At 37.9% G+C, this 19,579-nt stretch overlaps 1 protein-coding gene across 6 annotated transcripts in view; it reads right to left on the reverse strand.

Annotated features, from left to right (window-relative positions):
- Positions 1-19,579, reverse strand: part of LOC106887512 (cadherin-12) — a 564,874-nt gene that overhangs the window by 28,972 nt on the left and 516,323 nt on the right. For all 6 annotated transcript variants that reach the window (XM_014941084.1, XM_014941088.1, XM_014941086.1 and 3 more), the window contains 2 exons: positions 10,978-11,165; positions 2,128-2,381 (listed from right to left, as the gene is read on the reverse strand). In XM_014941084.1, coding sequence (XP_014796570.1) covers positions 2,128-2,381; positions 10,978-11,165 — 442 coding nt within the window. The remainder of the gene's footprint in view (positions 1-2,127; positions 2,382-10,977; positions 11,166-19,579) is intronic.

The raw sequence follows: 19,579 nt of genomic DNA on the forward strand, positions 1-19,579 counted from the left end.
GTTACAGAGCATAAGGGCATGGTTAGATGTCCAATAAATTAGTATGAATCTTATCATTAAAGTCAACGAGCTGGATATGAAGCTGAATACAGGGAATCAAATATATCCTCATGTAAATGAGAGCCAAGGAAGAGATTTCAGGACTGAAACATGAAAACAGGTAGAAATAAGTGATCTAACAAAGCTGGAAGAGAGCTGCATGGAGTGGTTTCCAGTTTAAACTTCTCAGCATATCAACTGACTTACTGGAGCACATCCCTCTGCTTAAAGCAAAGTATGTCCCCCCAAAGTCCACTGAATTAAATGTGTGGCTTACTTCTGGGTAGGAACAGGTCCCTCTGAGAAACTGGTAATACTGGGACATCGTTCGTGCTTATCGCTGAACATGAACAAGCTGAGTTTGTTCATAAAATATAACCCTGGGAGCATTTCTGCAGTTTGTTGGTGTAAGGGTTCAGCAAGTAGAGCAGTGAGACTAAAATGCAAGGGTATTTTATAATATCCCTAATCTTTTAACTGTAAATGGCCATTTGGACACCCAAAAAATGATTTCAGGGTTTAAGAAGGTAGACCTGGACACTTTAAAATATCTTAGGATTCAATATTAGAGTGAGCACAGTGTATGCAGAAACTATCATGAAATGATTTTTCCTGTGTAGTGGCAAATCAGTAACTAAAGCACTTGCGTCTCCTAGGAGGGTTTGTGAAATAAAAAACTCTCACTGAGGAGTGGTACACATTCAAATGATTCTGTTGTCATATGAAAAGCTGTTCAACAATATGATTAAAGGCTTTCTATCTGTTTGGAATAGAGGACGGTTTTCAACAGAATATTGACTTCAATGGGATTATTTTCATAGGCTACCACCAGGGAAAAAGGTTCCCACTTCAGTCTTTGCTAGTAAATATTTTGATTCTTTGTCAGGGAAGGAACGTGTCACAGATTCACAAACACATACAATTCTGTATTAGAAAAGGATGAAGAATGTATCAAAAAAAAAGAAGTAGTGAAACAAACAACTTTAGTAATAGTTTTAAGCAATAATTAATAATGAATTGACAAAGCAGGAGCTAAACAGTCACTGTTGCAAATTAAAATTTTGCATGTGATTCCAACATGTCATCTAGCATGTTTATTGTAGCCAATAAACATGGATTAAAAAGTCAAAATTAAATTGATAGTCAAATATGCATGAATGTATATGCACTTGATAGACACTAGTGGCATTTCCCTGTTCCATCATAGTCCCACTTGATAAACATTAATATTTAAAGATTGATGACTTCCACTATGTCTGCAATATTGCTCAGGAAAGTCTGGGAATAAAAATATTTCCTGAAGTCAGGTAGTTTCAACACTAATTGGTACTGGAAGTATGTGCAATGACTGCCTACGTCTTAGACCATGTCTGCACAGAAGCTTCCTTATTGTTACGTGAGTCTGGTTCACTTCATAGTCTCTAATGTGGCTGGAAATACATCAGCAAAATCGATATATTACATTTGTATAACAGCTTGCCTCTCCCTTTTATTTCAGGAAAATAGGCTATACCGGTAAATAAGAGGTTTTGCTTACAAGGGTTTCTTGTGCTGAAGTCTGCTGAACACAGCCATCCACGGCGGTCAGTAATTGCATCCCCACAGCCTTAGCCAAGACAGGTGTAGCAAGTATTTATCAAAGCATTTGTTCTTTACCAGGTTTAGAGCATGAGTGGTTCTTGTGAGAAGGGCAGTGCTCACTGTCACCCATTGAGGTCTAACACAGACATAGCACGCACCTCCTTTTTTACTCTTGTACTTCAGAGCTGCTTTTGTGGAAGCCCCAGACACCAGGCTAAACAATGTTTTTACTTCCTTAGTCTGAGCACACCATCTCTGAAGCCATAACAATGCACGGTAACTTATATGATCTGTACGATGAGAAGCTGTCAACACTTAATGTATTTTTCCAGATAACACACCCAAACTAGCATATCCTTTCAATATTTTTCAGAGCAGCCGTTATCTGTTACAGTGACAGACTGGGAACATTCTGCATCTTCTTACTAAGCTCTTTGCCACCAAGTCTCGCTGCCAGCAGTGCTTTGAATTGTCTGAGAGTTACTGAAGGAGGAAAAGCTTTCTTACCTTACTGAGCTGCTGCCAGCATCCAGGTCTTGTGCTGTCACTGCACCTATAATGGTGCCCACAGGCGTATCCTCATAAACCTCCATTGTGTACATTGGCTTGCTGAAAACTGGAGGTTCATCCATGTCCAAGACATTTATCTTCACAGTGGCAGTATCTTTGAATGGACCCACCGAGTGAAAGCGATGGTCAAGGTGGAGATTGGAGGCTTCGACTTTAAAAGTGTATGCCTTTTTTGTTTCAAAGTCTAACGGCTGTAGAAAGAAAAAAAGCAAAACATCAGATTTGACTAAAGATTAAACATTGCAAAATCACTTTGGTAGAATAAATCTGACATAGCTTAAAAGACCTCCAGTGTAAACTGAGATTATTAGCTCCTTAGCTAATAATCTAATCTTGTTTTGCAGTTCATCTCCTGGCAAGGTGGTTTCTGAAATAGGCCAGATGAATCATGCCCAGGAAATGACTATTTCTTTACATCAAAAAAATCAGGATGACTGGCATAGATGTAAAGAGTTATGCTGTAGATGTCTGAAGTTAAATGAGTGAGATTCATCTCTTGCAAATGATCTGTATGCAGGTTAGCCATTCACAACTCACAGGCAATCAGCTGTCTCTAGCTGATCCAGTTCTTTATATGGAAGATTTCCATTTCTTTTAGCAGGAAAAGCCTTCAAAGGACCATGACAATGATGGAAATGTGCCCAAATGAAAACTCTGATATGTACCAATGGGTGAAACCAAACTTCAGGTGCGGTTTGTAACATGAATTCAAACTTAATATGAATCACGCTTTTCCTATACAATGTGCATCTTAGTAGTTAACTGCTATTCATGTTGTTTATTTGAACTGAATGTATCTTGAAAAATGCAGACTTTGACTCTGTCTTATGATCCTAGGTGTAATCCATAAGGTCCTGAAAGCAGCAGGACCTGTCTTTGTGTACCTATCTGGGTTTTTGATGGAAATGCATCCTGCTATCACATTGTTTTGGTATTAGTTTCTGTCAATGCAGATCAATTTAGTGCCTTTGTTTTTAGAAAAGTAATAGTATAGAAAGCCCTAATGCAGTCTTATTTGGTTGAAAAGACACAGAAGTTTTATTTGCAGTTAAAGGGTTTAGCTGCATTTACTTTCATGTTGTTTTTAATGTTACTGGCATAGTCTTTTCCTGATGTCTGGGTAACACTGGCACCTAGTGGTTTCTGCCTATAATTATCAAATTGGAAATTTTCTAACGGGAAAAGTTATGCTATCTGGAAAAGAGAGCAGGATCACAAGTGTATAAGCAAGAATATTTCAGTGTCTGTCTTTTTTTCTATTTCCCCACTCATTATTACTGCAGTGTTTCCAGTCATTTGTCACAGCTAGGATAGATTCAAATTCTGACATTTTCTGTTCTTATCACAACAGGACATAATTGGCCAGATGACTGGCTGGTGTAAATTGAAGTAGCTTCATTAAAATCAATTGAGTTACCTTGACTTACATTAGCTGAACAGCTAGCATAATGATTTAAAATCCTTATGAAAGATTTTATAATTTTAATAAACTACATGGTCAGTCTTTTCTGAGCTGGGGATTTAAAATTAGCCATCCAAGCCTATACGTCATAGAAATAATTGGGCTTAAAAGCCAAGTACTACTAAGCAATCCACTACCACATGCAACCATCCTCCTACACACAAAATTCACAGTAAAACCCAGTATGAGCTGCACCTTCATGACTCGACTGACAGAAAGGAGAAGAAAGTAAGACTGAGAAGAAACAGACAAAATTAAGTGTGGAAGATCTTGTGCCATGGTGGTGAAACCCTAAGCTGTTGCCTTCATAACAAAGGGACATGCTGATTCCTTATCCATTGTTACCACACTGTCTTTTCAGTTTCTATACTAGTCAAGTTCACAAGTTCAATGCCAAAAAAATGTTCCTCCAAACAAACAGACCCCGCCCCCCCAATATTTTCCATATTATTATATAAATTGTTAATACATTTTCAAAAAATCTATTAAGGGGAGAAAACCTGGAGTTTAAAGAACCAGTCTGGAATGGAAAAAATGTAAGTATGAGGGGTTGAGCTAGAGATAAATGATTAGGACAGAGAAAGCAACAAATCTAAGCTCTCAATTAAGAAGTAATTCTAACTGATGCCTTGTGTGTGTCTTTTATACCCCAAAAATTGCATTAAAACTGTTCAGTCTGGCTCCTGTGATGCATGAGTTTATTTGCAGATAGATGTGCTAATGGAAAGAGCCATAATCCACACAGTCTTTGCAGGCTGTTTTTCAGTAAGGGTATAAACATAGCAGAATGTTAAAAATCTTACAAAAAAACCCCCTATAAGATTATTGAAACATTTTTCAATTAATCACATTTTACTGGTATGACTTCACAGAGGTGTTTTGTTTGGTTTTGGTTTTTTAAATAACCAACAGAAATATTTATTGCTTCTATAAAAATATTCAGAAAGCTAACTTTGAATAAGGTTTTTATTTTACAGAAGTTATGAGTTTTCCACAGTAAACAGAATTTTTGCTAATATTAAGGCAATATCTTACTAACGATGAACTATTCAACAATTAGAGGAGTATTTCTAATTGATATTCCAGGTATCAGTGACAATATATGTATTTGGCCCCCTTACTGGTTCTTATCTGCCTTCTCCTGTGTCGCGGTTACAAGCTGCTCTATATAGTTCCATAGTAAAGCACTATCAGCATATACACAGCTGTGTGCAGCAAAGGCTTTCTACAAATCCCAAAATCAAATACCACATACTGGCAAATCACTTTATCTTGCAACTCTGGAAGTGCCATGAAGGGGCTTATTTAGTATGACTAGGAAAGCACATAAACAGCTCTGTGTTTGAAATAAATATATTTTGAAATATTACTGTTTCCCATATTCAAGGCAGAAGTTAAGAAATGCTACTATATAGATGTATCTGTATCTAAATTTATATATTAGATAAGTAGATGGTTAGATAGGGGAAGAGAGAGAGAGAATTAAAGAACTGAAAAAAAAGAATGGGCTGAAAGATGTAATGAATACTGATGAGAAGAATGGCAAGGGTGGGAAAAGAACTATCCTGGCAGTTTATTCTGCTTCACAAAGAGTCAGGACCAGAAACTCCAGAAATTTCTGCTTTTATCCACAAATAAAGCTACAACAGCATTGTTTGTGATACAGGCTTTCATGATCCACACCTACAGTGATGGAAAAGCTGTATTTTGGGATGAGACTCTAAGCCCCAGGCCATAAGGATAGTTATGGACAGTAGCACTGGGTTGAGAGGAAGCACATATTAACCTAGGCTTATCCTCATACTGGTGTTGTGCAACTGTAAAACAATTCTGTGTCATGCATGCCCATCTCAAAACCTGGCAACACTTCCCCTTGAAGATGAGTTGACCATTTATATGGTTTGTGAAATACTGGCATCTGACTACTTGCTGTGCATCAACATGTTTCAGTAACTGCACTTCTGCACTGTATTTTAAATAGCATAAGGAAATAATTCGGATTATAGAGCAGGTTGATTTATTAAAGGAAGCTCTAGTTAACAAAGAACATTCATTAATTACAGAGATGAGAATGCACAGTGAAAAAGGAGATCTGTAGGCCAAATCTACAGTAAGCGCTGTAGATATGACCAAATCTGAAGTGAGTGTTTCAAGGTTTGATGGGAATTGGGCAAAATATATGTATGTTCTGTATCTGAAGAAGAGAAGAAGCTCATTCTTCTCTGTGGCTGCCATGGTCTTTATGATTGCATCTGCACCTGAGTCAGCACTGTCTGTACTGAAGGACTTACTATCACCTTGCTTCTTCCTCAAAATGCAAAACCACAATTCCCAGTTGCACAAGTTCATGAGTTACGATTATAGGCAGAGGGTGCCTGTGCACACACCTGCAGAACACTTCCATTCCTGACAGTGTTCAAGACCAGGCTGGATGGGGCTTTGAGCAACCCGGTTTAGCGGGGGGTGTCCCTGCCCATGGCAGGGAGTTGAAACTAGATGATCTTTAAAGTCCCTTCCAACCTAAACCATTCCCTGCCTCTGGAGATGAAGGGGTGGAGTGAGGTGAGCAGTGTACAGTCTTGCTTTTAAAGCAAGTGGTAGTAGTAATGCAATTCTGGCAGAGGGCCATCAAGAGTCTTGCCTTATGCTCACTATGATGGTGTACAGATCCTGTCAGACTGATCTTAAATTATAGCAATGTCCCAGCACTACATACACAGGCTGTCCCATGAGCAAGACAACTCAGCTTAGTCAACAGTCAAATTTCTACTTGCTGACTTCAATTAAAGGCTTTTGAAAAGTAGCCTCTGAGGCTACAAGGATGTATACACTCCAAATACCCTCCTGCAGCTACTGGGTCTGTTCGTGGTCCTCCCAGTTTCTATTATTTTATCATCACTAAAGTTACTGTCTCTCATCATGTAGTGCTATGTACTCTCTGATATGCTGTGATGTCATGGATACAGCTTTGTGGCCCGATCAGTTAGTAGCGGTACACAGCTTACAAAAAATAAGATGCAGATGTTCCCTGAGCTTCCACTGACCCACATGGAGAAGCTCACCCAGTACAGTGCTGTCCTGTCGAATCATACCAGATGAAGCCTAGAAACAGTTTTTTCCTGAGCTTTAATGACACTGCAGAAATTAGTAAAATAATGTCCGAGCCAGACTCAGTGCTTGAACCCTGTTCAATTTTTGGATTAGCTCAGGCTGAGCCAATTAAGAGACTTCTGCACACAATGGGCTTATCCTATAAACTCATCCTTAGTTTAATAAATTTAGTGCCAACTGTTCAGTGAAGCTTGGATCCTTCTGTTTTCCTTTTCTGTCAGGTATGATCATTAAAGATGTCTTACTAATTTCAATAAAAACAGGAGCTTGCCTGGGACTGACACATTTTCCCTCCATACCCAGGAGCACTACTCCGTGCCCACCTGAGGCCATTACACTCTGCTACGAAGGAGGTGGTCCCTTCTGTCACCCTGCTTCTTGTAGCTTACGCTCTCTGTAGCTTGCTGAAGCATTCAGGTAGGATGACAGATACTATATATATATATATATAATTATAATACAATTTATAATTATAAATATCATTCTTATGGAGAACTGTATGCAGCACTGTCCTAAAGCCAGGCATTTCCCCCTCTTTACTGATACTATTTCCCCCCTTTTTTGTGAGAGAGAGGAAGCAATCACAGTATTAACCACACAGTGGTGCTAAACGGCATTTGGATCGTTTCTTTAGCAGAATATAAGAAAAGCTATTCCATTTTTAATCTATGTAAATAGCACAAGAGTAGTAGTAATCAAGCTTATCATGATCATAGCATGAAAATAAATTAGCAACCAGACCAGATGATTTAAGATGTGCACCCATAGGTGCTATGGGTGTTTGTGCCCATTTAGTGTCTGAGAAGCAGAGAACAGCCTTTTGCTTCTGCCTATGAATTTAGTGTGCTGAAAGGAAAAGTTTGGCTTGTGCAATTTTTTATCATCAAATTTATTTTCCACCAAAAATAAATGTAGTCCAGGAAGGCTTCATTTTTCTCCATTTTGATATAGAAATGATAGAAATGTCTCAAATTTTTTTTTTTTTTTTTTTTTTTTTTTTTTTTTTTTTTGTGCATAAAGACAGGAAAAAGCCCATCTATGCAGTGACTGACAGTTTCTGGCTGCAAGAAAGTTTTCAGAAAAAATAAAAACAAACTTTAAAAATGCTTTTTAAATGGTTCAGCACTGAATTACTACAGCACTTACAGCATCAGAATATGCTGTGACACAGAAAAAAAGCACAAACCCATTTTTAAAGCACACGGCACTTTTTATTAGTGTCTTTGCTTATTATGGAGAATTCATAGAATCATAAAAACATAGAATGGTTTGGGTTGGAAGGGACCTTAAAGATAAACTAGTTCCCACTCCCCTACCATGTTCAGGGACACCTCCCAATAGACCATGTTGCCCAAAGCCCCATCCAGCCTGGCCTTGAACACAGCCAGGCCTGGGGCATCCACGATCTCCCTGGGCAACCTGTTCCAGTGCCTCACCACCCTCACTGTAAAGAATTTCTTTCTAGTATCTAATCTAAATCTCCCCTCTTCCAGTTTAAAACCATTACCCCTTGTCCTGTCACTACATTTCCTGACAAAGAGTCCCTCCCCAGCTCTCCTGTACGCAACCTTCAGATATTGAAAGGCAGCTATAAGGTCTCCCTGGAGCCTTCTCTTCTCCAGGCTGAACAGCCCCAGCTCTCTCAGCCTGTCCTCATAAGAGAGGTGCTCCATCCCTCTGATCATCTTCTCATCATTGAAAGTGCTGGTACTACCCATTCGCCAGCTTTGATTTAAAGAAGGACTTAAATACATACCTAACTTAAATATTTACATAATCCCACAAGGTCAAATAAGTGTTTTAAACATTATGCAATGTGAAATTGCTTCTGTTTAGGCAAACGAATGGTGCTGTTGCAAGCTTGTACTGTATGAGTAGTGTGCATTTTAATACGTGTCTACAGAATCGAATGTCCACCATTTCTGATAATCTGAAAACTGCAAGCCATGGAAACACATTCTTATTATTACAAGCGTAAAGCATATGAAAAGTCAAATCACTTAACAGTATCCTTAAGAATCTGGATTGTTCTTGTTTAACCTGGGAGCCAGCAAGGAACTTAAGTGGATGATTACAAAATGTTTTAAAACAATTGGATTGTTTAAATCTTAGTGAATGGGACCTTTTCCCTGAGGAAAGTTTTGTGAAGGTCATTGTGTAGGGTCTGTATAAAGGCATTCTGTATAAAGGAATTCTGTGCTGTGTGTTGGGTTTATTTTCTTTCCATACTCCTTAATAGAACAAAGCTGGCATACCCTGACCTTCACAGCCTGTCACTGTCCCCAGGCTTACTGTGATGAAGAAGATTAAGAAGGGATTAGGATTATATTTTTTACCCTCCTGTTCAGTCACAGAGATCTATCATTTACATTAGGCAACATCAACAGATGTTCTGCCGTTGTAAAAGTGCCCTAAGCTTTCAGATATGCCTTATCTTGTTACTGAAAAGACTAAATAAACATAGTGAAATACAATGATCAGCTCTAGAGTATCTGGATATGGAATTAGTTGTGTAATTTTTTTTTTTTTTTAATTTAGTGGTTCAGTTAGATATTATATAATTCCCCATATAGCAATTTCAAAAGTGGCCAGATTTTTTGCCTATGCTGGTCCTAAAATAACTGTATCAGGCAAATTCATACATGGGTGCTCTTCAATGATAATAAATACTATATGCATGCTTTTTAAATTTGCATTGCCAATCCGAATGTTTAGTCCATACAGTCTAATACTTAATCACAAGTAGGGAAAAATTCCATTGCTTTGTATAAAAGCAAGCAGCACATATTGGATTTAAGACTAATCCAGGGAGATCTGAATCCTATCGAAAGCCTACTCTTGATGCTCAAACACTCATTTTGCAATGGTTCCCACTCATTGCCATTTCCAGCTGCGTACAGAGGGGCGTGAACCCACTCAGCCTGACAGTTCCAGGTGGAGTTATTTTTGAGTCATCTGCATAGAGGAAAAAAGGTGATCTGAATGATTTTTTAAAATGAAACAAAGTTTACAAATTCACATAAGGAGGAAGCAGTACATTCAAACTTTTGCTCAGAAAAGAAGGGGGTGTGTGAAGAGTGCAAAGAGCTTGTGTTTCATTGACAAATTACTTCCTGTATGTATGGTACTTTCTGTTTTATGTCACTAAAACTAGCAGAAGAGTAAGTGGCTTGACATCATCCGGTCTTTTAATGCACCCATGGATAATCTACTATTTCACAGGTCAAGAGACAACAGGAATTTCATTGTTAGAATGTATATAATGCAAATATAGATCCATAGTCAGAGCCAGGGGAAATTTAAGTAGCTAAATTCTAAATTTTCTTGGAACTAAAGCTTCTCTTTTCCTAAAGCTTGTCTTATATGTGTCCAGAACTCTTTCCTTCCCAGACCCTTCTGGAGCGTTCAGCTCATACATGTGTTTATTTTACAAAAATTACACCTACAAGCATGAGCTGTCTATAAAACATAACTTGGCCTTTCAAAATGATCTGTGGTTCAGATTTCTTCTTACTAAGCACATTGATCATTGGTGTACATGTACATGCCTGGGCTCAGAAGGCAACCATTCGTTAAAATGTGACTGTCGCTGTTTTGGATCTCTTCTACTGAGTGCTTTAATCACTAAATTCCAAATAACTCTTATCCTTTCCATCTTCAAAATTCATAAATTTAGTCATCTTGGACTTATTCTAGTGCACTAAAGCAACACGAACAGCTGAGATGCAGCGTGCTCCCTTGCAGGAATATCTGATAACCAGCTATTTGGGACACTAATAGGAGACTGGAAGTAGGACATGCCAATTTGCAACCATTTGGGACTCTTCTAGCCTGAGTAAAAACCCTTTTCACCACAGTACTGTACAACAGCTTCATTATTAAAATAACAAACATAGAATTAAATTTTTCAAAATAAAATGCTGAAAAAGAAAATAAATATATCATCTGAAATGTTAAATATAGCTCTTCAATTCCTTGCTCTGAATTATAGCATTTCTCATACAGTTTTAGGTGGGAAACTTCCATAAAAGAGAAATTATATGAAATGAAACACTAAACTCCAATCTCTTTTAAGACTAAGATCACAAACACAGATTCTAATAAAGATACAAACTAGTGTGTGTTACTTATGAGGTGTAATTGCACAACATTTAATTCTCTTACCTAGTTATCACTTGAGCCATAGGTACATACGGCCCATTGGCGCCACATACCTTTTTCAGTTTGATGACTCCTTCCTGGGTATTCTCATCTGTTGTGATGTCAAACAAGTTTCCTCCATCTCCTGGAACTATGTTGTACTCAATTTCTGCATTTTTCCCAAAATCAGGATCCACAGCTCTGATCCTTCCAATGGCAGAACCAACGTGAGAGGACTCAGGTACTTTTAAATGGAAGATACCTGTGATAAAGAGGTAGACAGTCATTCTTGGGATTTCTTGATAATTAACACAGTGCATCTGATTAAAACCATGGAGTCTGTGAAAAATAAACAAACTTAAGTCATCCAATTAAAATGATGTGATAAAAACAACAAAGGATTAGAAAAAGATATGCATGTTTTACTTACTGAACATGTTAATTTCCTCCAGTTTCTAGAGGTCCAGTACAACTGTAAGGGCCTTAGCAACTCTATCTCTTGAGACACCTATCTATATTTATATCTTTAATTAAATTCTACTTGTAGACAGTATATAAGCATTTTCCTCCCTCTAAGTTTAACAGCTTTCAGTACCTGAATTTTTATTTTTAGAAAATATATCTATGCATTTCACAGTGGTTGAAAGGAAAAATTCAATGGAAAAAGGGATTTTCATTCATTTCCACAATATTCAGTATTATAATTACATGGGAGATAGAAAGCATATTGTCTATATGTTGTTTATACATTAGCCACCAGAGGGTGCTCTTACTAAAATTTCAGTGCTAAACATAAATTTTTAGCTCTGCACATTTTTATTTTCAGTTTATTTACTATTAATGGTAACAAAAGATGAAAAAAAAATCACAAGAAAAATACACACTTAAAACGACTACCAATATTTGAGGGTTTCTTTCAGGGAAAATGTTATGTTGAAGAAATACTAGATATAATAGTTAAAATAGCAAAAAGGCCAAAGCACTATGAGTCACCCTTGACCTTTAATGACATAAGTAGGAGCAGCCCTTAGTATACACCACCATGCCCTGGTTTATTACACCACTGCCGAAGCACCTGCCTTCCCTGTTTAGAGCTTCACGTCTCACTGGAGTTGTTATTTTGCACCCCTGGTAGTGACCACCACCACGGTATTTCCAGTGGGCAGGTGCCTTTGCAATCAAACCCACCAGCAGCTTTTGGAGCTGATTTGAGTGGGCCCGGGATGTTTGATTCATTTCATCCTGTCTCTGAACAAAGCTGGCATTCGCTTGCCCCATCAGCTGCACATTTCATTTTCCTGGGTCATCTTCCATCAGCTCTCAGAGAGCAGTTGCTTCAGCGCAGGAAAACATTGGCAATGGCCTTCTCTGTTCTTCTACGTGTGAGGAAATTTACACCTCTTTTTCAATAGTATATCAGGACAGACATCTGTGGCTAGTGGGAGGCATATTAGGGGGATGTCTCAGAGATCTCCTCCTGGTAGTCATTCAGTCACACTTCACAAAATAAGGCTCTGAGAAGTTGGATACCAAGCAACAGCAGGACAGATGACTTTCACATCCAGCTGCTGAATTACACAGCAGACGCTGCTCCCTGTTGTTATCTCCTTACAATGCACGCTGTGTCAGCTTTTTCAGCTTTACAATAGTTCCAGGTGAGGAAAAACAATGACATTAGCACTGCTGGATTAGGAGCAAACCTACTCTTTTGTCAGCTAGGGATTTGGGTTATCGTACCTATATAATTGTCTACTTGATTGCCTCCAAAAAAATGTTTTGCATGCTTCCTCCCTCTGTCCATCACTATGCAAAGTACACCTGAAGGCAAAACTTGCTTTATTTCTTTGACAAAATCCTTGTGAGTAAAGTCCGCTTGTGTCAGCAACCACATTTGGACATTACCATGTGGTGCTCATTGACCGAGCTACTAAAGGTTGTGCAATTATCATTTCACTCTTTTTTTTCCAAGGGAACATACTAAAGGAACCCTTCCTTCCTCGTTTTCCAAGGGAATGGACTACAGGAAGCTTTACTACTACTTCTTTTTGTTTTAACAGCTGAAAAGGAGCACTAAGACGCAAAATATCATCAAGACAGAGGACCCTCAGCTATTTCTTAGTTGTACTTCAATGACTCTAAGGAAAGAATAAAATTTTATCATGGTATGCAGGAGACAATTACAAATTCTCTCATTATCTATTGTCACTTACAAATGTGTATTACTGGGTCTCTGCTATGCAAGTTATTCAGGAGAGGTGAAATAAAAGGGATCCAAAAGGGTTCTGCCCACACCAGAATCTTATACTACATTTCCACAACATAGTTCTATCTCTGATGCCCAGGTCTTTTACAGACACTTACATTGTATGACAGAAATCATTGCTGCAGTGTTTGCCCTTTACAGCCACAATTTTCTTGCACATAAAAAGTAAGAGCATATGATAATGGATTTTTCCTTCTTTGCCTAGTTGATCTATTCTTAGTGAACTGAAGAGCACTCAGATTCATTAAAACAAACATTTCTCTATAAAATACTGTACCTGGTTGTAAAGCTTATGGGACTTAGATGAAGTCAAAGAAACACTACATTACTTATTTCAGGTTGTTTAGGCTTTTATCGGTTATTTTCAATGACTTGGCATTTCATCACTTCCAGAAATTCAACAGCAATAGAGATCGGGTCATTCAGATTAATTTGAAACTCTGAAGTAATCTTCAACTCTGCCAGAGTCAGATCTCTGAAGATGTAGTATGTAATTACACTGTCATCATCCTCCCGTAATAGTATCTTCACAGCATATGGAAGCTGTTAATGGTGCTACTGTGACAACATACTTTCCCAATACAATAAATGAAAACAAATAATGTATATTGTTGCCAGCTCAGGGAAAAACTTCAAGAGAATATAATGTATAGCATGAAAACCTTTTTTTTTTTTTTCCTCCCAGGAAATAGTCTTTGTACAGAGGACATTTGAAATGATCAATACGTGTTGCACATGAAATGTAACAGAAAGACAGTTTTGTAGGTTTTTATTTTTCTGTTTCTATAGGACATTACTTCTTGTTGTGGACTTGCTATGACAGTTTAGCATTATTCAGTTTCTATATCCATTTTACCTGCATACACTACTACCTCCATTTGCTGTAGAGGTATATTGAAACAGGCCTGAGTAATAGCCCTTTACTCCCAAAGGTCTGGAAAACCTTGTTCTCTTCAGCTTCTAAGAAAGATGGAACGTGCAGCTCAGACAAACTTATGCAGCAGATTGTTATGCTGCTCAAATGGTTCTGTCAAATTTTGTACATTGTCTCATGTGACTTCTCTGCCTACAAAAATCTTTCCTTCTACTTGCATAATTCTCTTCTAAATGTGTTTTCTAAGTGTGCTGCTGGGTTTTGTAAAGGATGAGTGATACGGCATGTACCAAAGGAGCAAGACCTTACTTCCCTCAGATGGCACTATGAAAATGGACTCTGCAACTAGTTACAGCTCTGCTGATTTCAGTCACGTACACTGCATGCATGTCGGAGTATTTTCACATATAGGAAAGCTAGTAGCAATGCATATTGCCCCGTCAAGACTTTTTGCTCTGCTTTAAATGGAATTTTAAGAAAGAAAAAAAAAAAAGTTACTTTTAAGTCCAAAAGTCACGTTCCAGTAGCCATGCTTAACTTATGCAACACTTCACACTTAAATTAAACTTAAAATTCAACCCCAAATCCAAAACTAGAGAAAGTCCAGTGATTCTGTAGCTTAATGTAACCATTCAGACATTCCCTTATATAGCCTTTCTAGTGTCTGCGTGACTCAAGGTATGAAACTTCCTCAGAGTTTCAGGTTGAGCAGCATCAATAAGGATCATAAAAATAAATGAGCAATGATTTGGGTTTTTTTCAGCTTTTAGGCTGAAATGACTGATAGGGCTTATTACTCAGCCCCAGAAGCATTCAGGAAACCAAGGTGGAGGTGAGCTAACAACTAATACACACTGCCTCTGAGTTTCTAAATCAAAGATGGTTCCAAAGCTCACAGCGGGAAGAAATCAGAGCTGAGTAAGTGACAGGTAATCAGTCATATTGACTGAAATTCAGCACACATTTACAGTTCTTTTGACATGATTAGATTAGTTTTAGTTTTTAAGGCTCAAAAGCTGTTCTGGGGTTTGATTTTTACTTACGAAGGGTTTTGTTTTGTTTCTCCATACCTGCAGATTATGGGTACACCATCATTTACCAAAAAGATTTTCAATTCCAATGAGAATAAGAAATGAATACCACCATTACATCTCACTAGCAAAACAACCATTAATAACGCAGGTTACCATCTAAGGACTTAAGCTAAATGCATAACAGCCCTCAACCAAGCACCTGTAAATACTATTTGAGTTTTTTTTTTAAACTGTCACCATACATGTACTGTGTTTATGCAGGATTATCCTCTCCTGCTTTTTCTTTGTCCGTATTTTTTTCTATTCACTTTGGCAGCTGCCAAAGCATTACATTGCAATTAATCTTGATAGCATGATTCTTACAGGCAACAACATTGAAATAAAATAATTCCTTTGCCTTTATCTAAATCTCTAATGTTTTCTCAGAAAAAAAAAAAAAAACCCACACAACAGATTATGCATATTATTATATTCTTGTTAGCTTAAATTACTAAGGCATTTCAGTTTTTATCCTCACCAGGTTATAAGGGCATTGATTTTTATCTTTTTAGGAAAAAGCCAAGGACAACAGTTCATTTTTACTTGCTGGTGTTTTAACAGTAGTGTAATAGGCAAAAGAAAGGATACTACAAATACAAGCAGATACTAAACCTGTTACCTCAGCTACCACTAATCAGCCTAATCAGCAGCATCTGATGTACATGCTGGGAAGATGTTATTTAGCACAGCACTGAGATATATTCATGACTCTTCTAGCTGTGGCTCTGTGTCCTGCAGGGGGTTGGGACCTTGCATCAGGAAGAGCAAGGAAAAGTCAGGGTTTAGAGAATCATAAAATCGTTATGGTTGGAAAAGACCTTTAAGATCATCAAGTCCAACCATTAACGTAGCACTGCCAAGTTACTACTAAACCATGTCCCTCAGCACTAAATCTCTACATTTACACATCTTTTAAATACCTCCAGGGATGGAGACTCAACCACTTTCCTGGGTAGCCTGTTCCAACAGTTGACAACCCTTTCAGTGAAGAAATTTTTCCTAACATCCAATCTAAACGTCCCCTGTGCAACTTGAGCCCATTTCCGCTTGTCCTATCACCTATTACCTGGGAGAAGAGACCAACACCAGTTGACAACCCTTTCAGTGAAGAAATTTTTCCTAACATCCAATCTAAACGTCCCCTGTGCAACTTGAGCCCATTTCCGCTTGTCCTATCACCTATTACCTGGGAGAAGAGACCAACACCCACCTTGCTACAACATCCTTCCAGGTAGTTGTAGAGAGGGATAAGGTCTCCCCTCAGCCTCCTCTTCTCCATTGCTAAACAACCCCAGTTCCCTCAGCTGCTCCTCATAAGTCTTGACCTCTAGACCTCATTATAGCCTCATCAGATAAAGCAAAACCATTCTTAAAAATTCCTCATTCTCTGCTGTGGATTGCAAAGTCTACACTTAGCAAGAGCTATTTCTCCCCAGACTGCAGAATCACAAAATCATAGAAGCACAGAATGATATGGGGTTGGAAGGGACCTCTGGAAATCATCTAGTCCAACACCCCTGCCAGAGCAGGTTCACCTACAGCAGGTTGCACAGAAACATGTCCAGGTGGGTTTTGAATGTCTCCAGAGAAAGAGATTCCATCACCTCTCTGGGCAGCCTGTTCCAGCGCTCTGCCACCCTCAAAGGAAAGAAGTTCCATCTTGCCTAAATTTAGGGTAATCCACATGATAAAGTTTCCCCAGGGCTATCAGAATGGATTTTTGAGGCCATCCTCTTTCTTCCTTCCCTAAAGGGACAAAAAAGTTCATCATACCTGGAACAATTTTTGTATACTGTAAAATATCAGTTTAACTGTTTGCTGTTTTTTTGACTGGCAAGGTGTTTTCAGAAAGCCTTCTAAAAATAACCTCCGCATTGCATGTCAGAGATTATTATGTCACAGAGGTTATTATGTCACAGAGCATAATGTCCCCCTTGTTGGAACAAGGGTTCAAGATTGGGAAATGCCAGTTCATTTTCTCTGCTAAAGATATTCAGACCCACAGCTTCTGTCTCCAAAGCGTGCTGGGTGTAGCAAAGAGAACAGAGAATACTCTGTTTAATGGCAGAAATCAGAAATAATTCTAGGAGGAGCTGTTTGGAGCCACAGACACTCAGATGTGTTTGTCTGTTCTTGTCATAACTAGGCAAGAATATAATCTTCTTTGAAGAATCTTAATTTTTCTTTTGTACGTTGGCATAATTTTACTAGGAGGCAAAGAAAATGCACATTTCTAGAACCTGATTGCATTTATAATTAAGGGTTTCTCCTAGATGATACAGAGTTGAACTCTGACAAGCTGAGGAGACCAACTTAAGTTCCTGAGTAACTGCTTTAATCATGCTGTTATTACTGAGTAGGAAAGATCCCACCATTATCACATCCCCTTCCATTGGTCTTGCTATGCAGAAAAGCAGTAGCTAAATGGTCTTCTGTGCAGAAGCTGACTTTGTTGATGCATTCATGTGTTAGACAACGTGCTTCCTGCATCTCTGAGGGCTCATGTGGAAAACCAGTTGTAGATTCATTATGTATCGTGAACAATAAAGAACTGTTCAGCTAAGATCCAGTCTACTGATTAAGAAATTATTACCAAACAAAAAAAGTCAGTTAAAAAAGTCCAAAATACAATGAGAAAAATAATTTTGTTGGGATATAATCTAAAAGTTTGAATCAGTTTTATGTAAATTATAAGATGGTTATAAAGACTTATCAAGTTGCAGTGTGCCTTATGGATAGAAAAAGGATAGTTTTCAGGAGAAAATGTCTTTCGTTTTTCAGAATCTCAGGCAGCATGTAATTGCCATTTAGCAGGTAGGTCTATCGGTAATATTCTGGTGCTCACACTGTCACCATGAAATAAATCAATACACTTATTCTCTCTATAAAATTTAAATTGCATGATATATGTGAAATGTTAACATGATAAAAAGTATATTGCCAAGGATGGGACACAGTGTTTGTAATGCTCTGCTTAACATCCCTGCTTCTTAAATATCTTGCGGGAGCTTTTTCATATTTTCTTTATTACTCTGGCACAAAATATAATAACAGAAATTTACTACAATTCATTCACTCTTAAGAATGTGGTCAACCCATTTAGTTGAGGATCTAAGCCAAGTGCTCTAAATCATTTGTATTGGAAGAACCATTTTTCTCTCCATTGACTGAGGAAATTAGGTCCCTATCTTTAGTCCTCTGAATCACACCTAAGTTGCATGCCTAAAATCACCTAAACAAAACATGCTCAATGTCTGTATTACTCAAAGGAGAATCTGTGAAGCTTTGATATTCTCTTGCTCATTGAGTAAATTTTATGTAAATGGTTTTCCCTAAAATATATAATACTTTTCTTCACCATGTTCGCACAGTCTGAAGCAGAAAATTATTATTTTTCAAGATAAAAATGTGACATCATGAAGTAGAAGTGCACAATAATTTACTGCTCTTTGTTTCAAATTTTGGTTTACTGCATGAATTTCCCATAAAATACTTGTAACTTACTGTGTCATACAGACCAAAAAGTGATACAATTGGATGGCCATTGGCCTCACATTTGTAGTCTCATACTTTACAGCAAGTATGATCAACTTATCAAAAGTTATGTTTATGTCATCCAATTTAAGTGTTTAAAGGTGAGATCTCTAGACAGATACTGCTTCTTTTGCAACAAAATCTGTGGGTAGTGAGTGCTTAATTATAGATCCTTCTCTTGAGAGCACTGGTGATTACATTAATAAAATCAAGAAATTCACTGTGGAAGCCACTGAGAAAAGAAAAATTGTCCTGAACTCAAGAGAAAACTTGAAAGAATTCATCTAGAATATTTCTTTTTATTTGTGTGGCTTTCTTTACACAAAAATTCAACTAAACATGTATTTAGACTGAGAGAAGACAGATTCAAAACTGCTAGCTATCTGCATCTCCTGTTGCTGTCAGTAGGAACCTCTGGATTGTTGCAAGACACTTTTTGGGTATCTCATTTAATGCTTTTCCAAGGACTGGAGCATTCCTGAAAATTTGACCATAATTGTGGTTGTTAGGTATTTCTGAAAATCATGAGCAAAAACTACTGTGATTATACTTAGATAATTACATATTATGTTCACTTCATTTTTCACTCCATGTTGCACTGCAGCCTCTAAATTTTCAGAAAGCCAACCCACCACAGAGAGAAGCAGGGTTGATTTCTTCCTTGGGCAGAAGGAGTTGGGGAAAAAGGCAGATGCTGCCAGAAATTATGGTGACACAGCAATTTAGACTGTAGTCTGAGAGTCACTTTGCAACCCATTCTCAAGGCATTGCAAGGCAACCCCTTGCTGTTAAATCTGTAGTCCTGGCTACTCTTCAGTATCAGAGAGTGGGTGGAGATGCATGGTGCTTCTAAGCCATTCCAAGGTTACCACGGATAATTTCATGCATCCAGTCTAATTACTCTCCTTTTTTTGAATGAATAATTTCTTTAC

Source organism: Calidris pugnax, unplaced genomic scaffold (genome assembly GCF_001431845.1).
Source record: "Calidris pugnax isolate Ruff unplaced genomic scaffold, ASM143184v1 scaffold8, whole genome shotgun sequence".
NCBI classification, from domain to species: domain Eukaryota; kingdom Metazoa; phylum Chordata; class Aves; order Charadriiformes; family Scolopacidae; genus Calidris; species Calidris pugnax.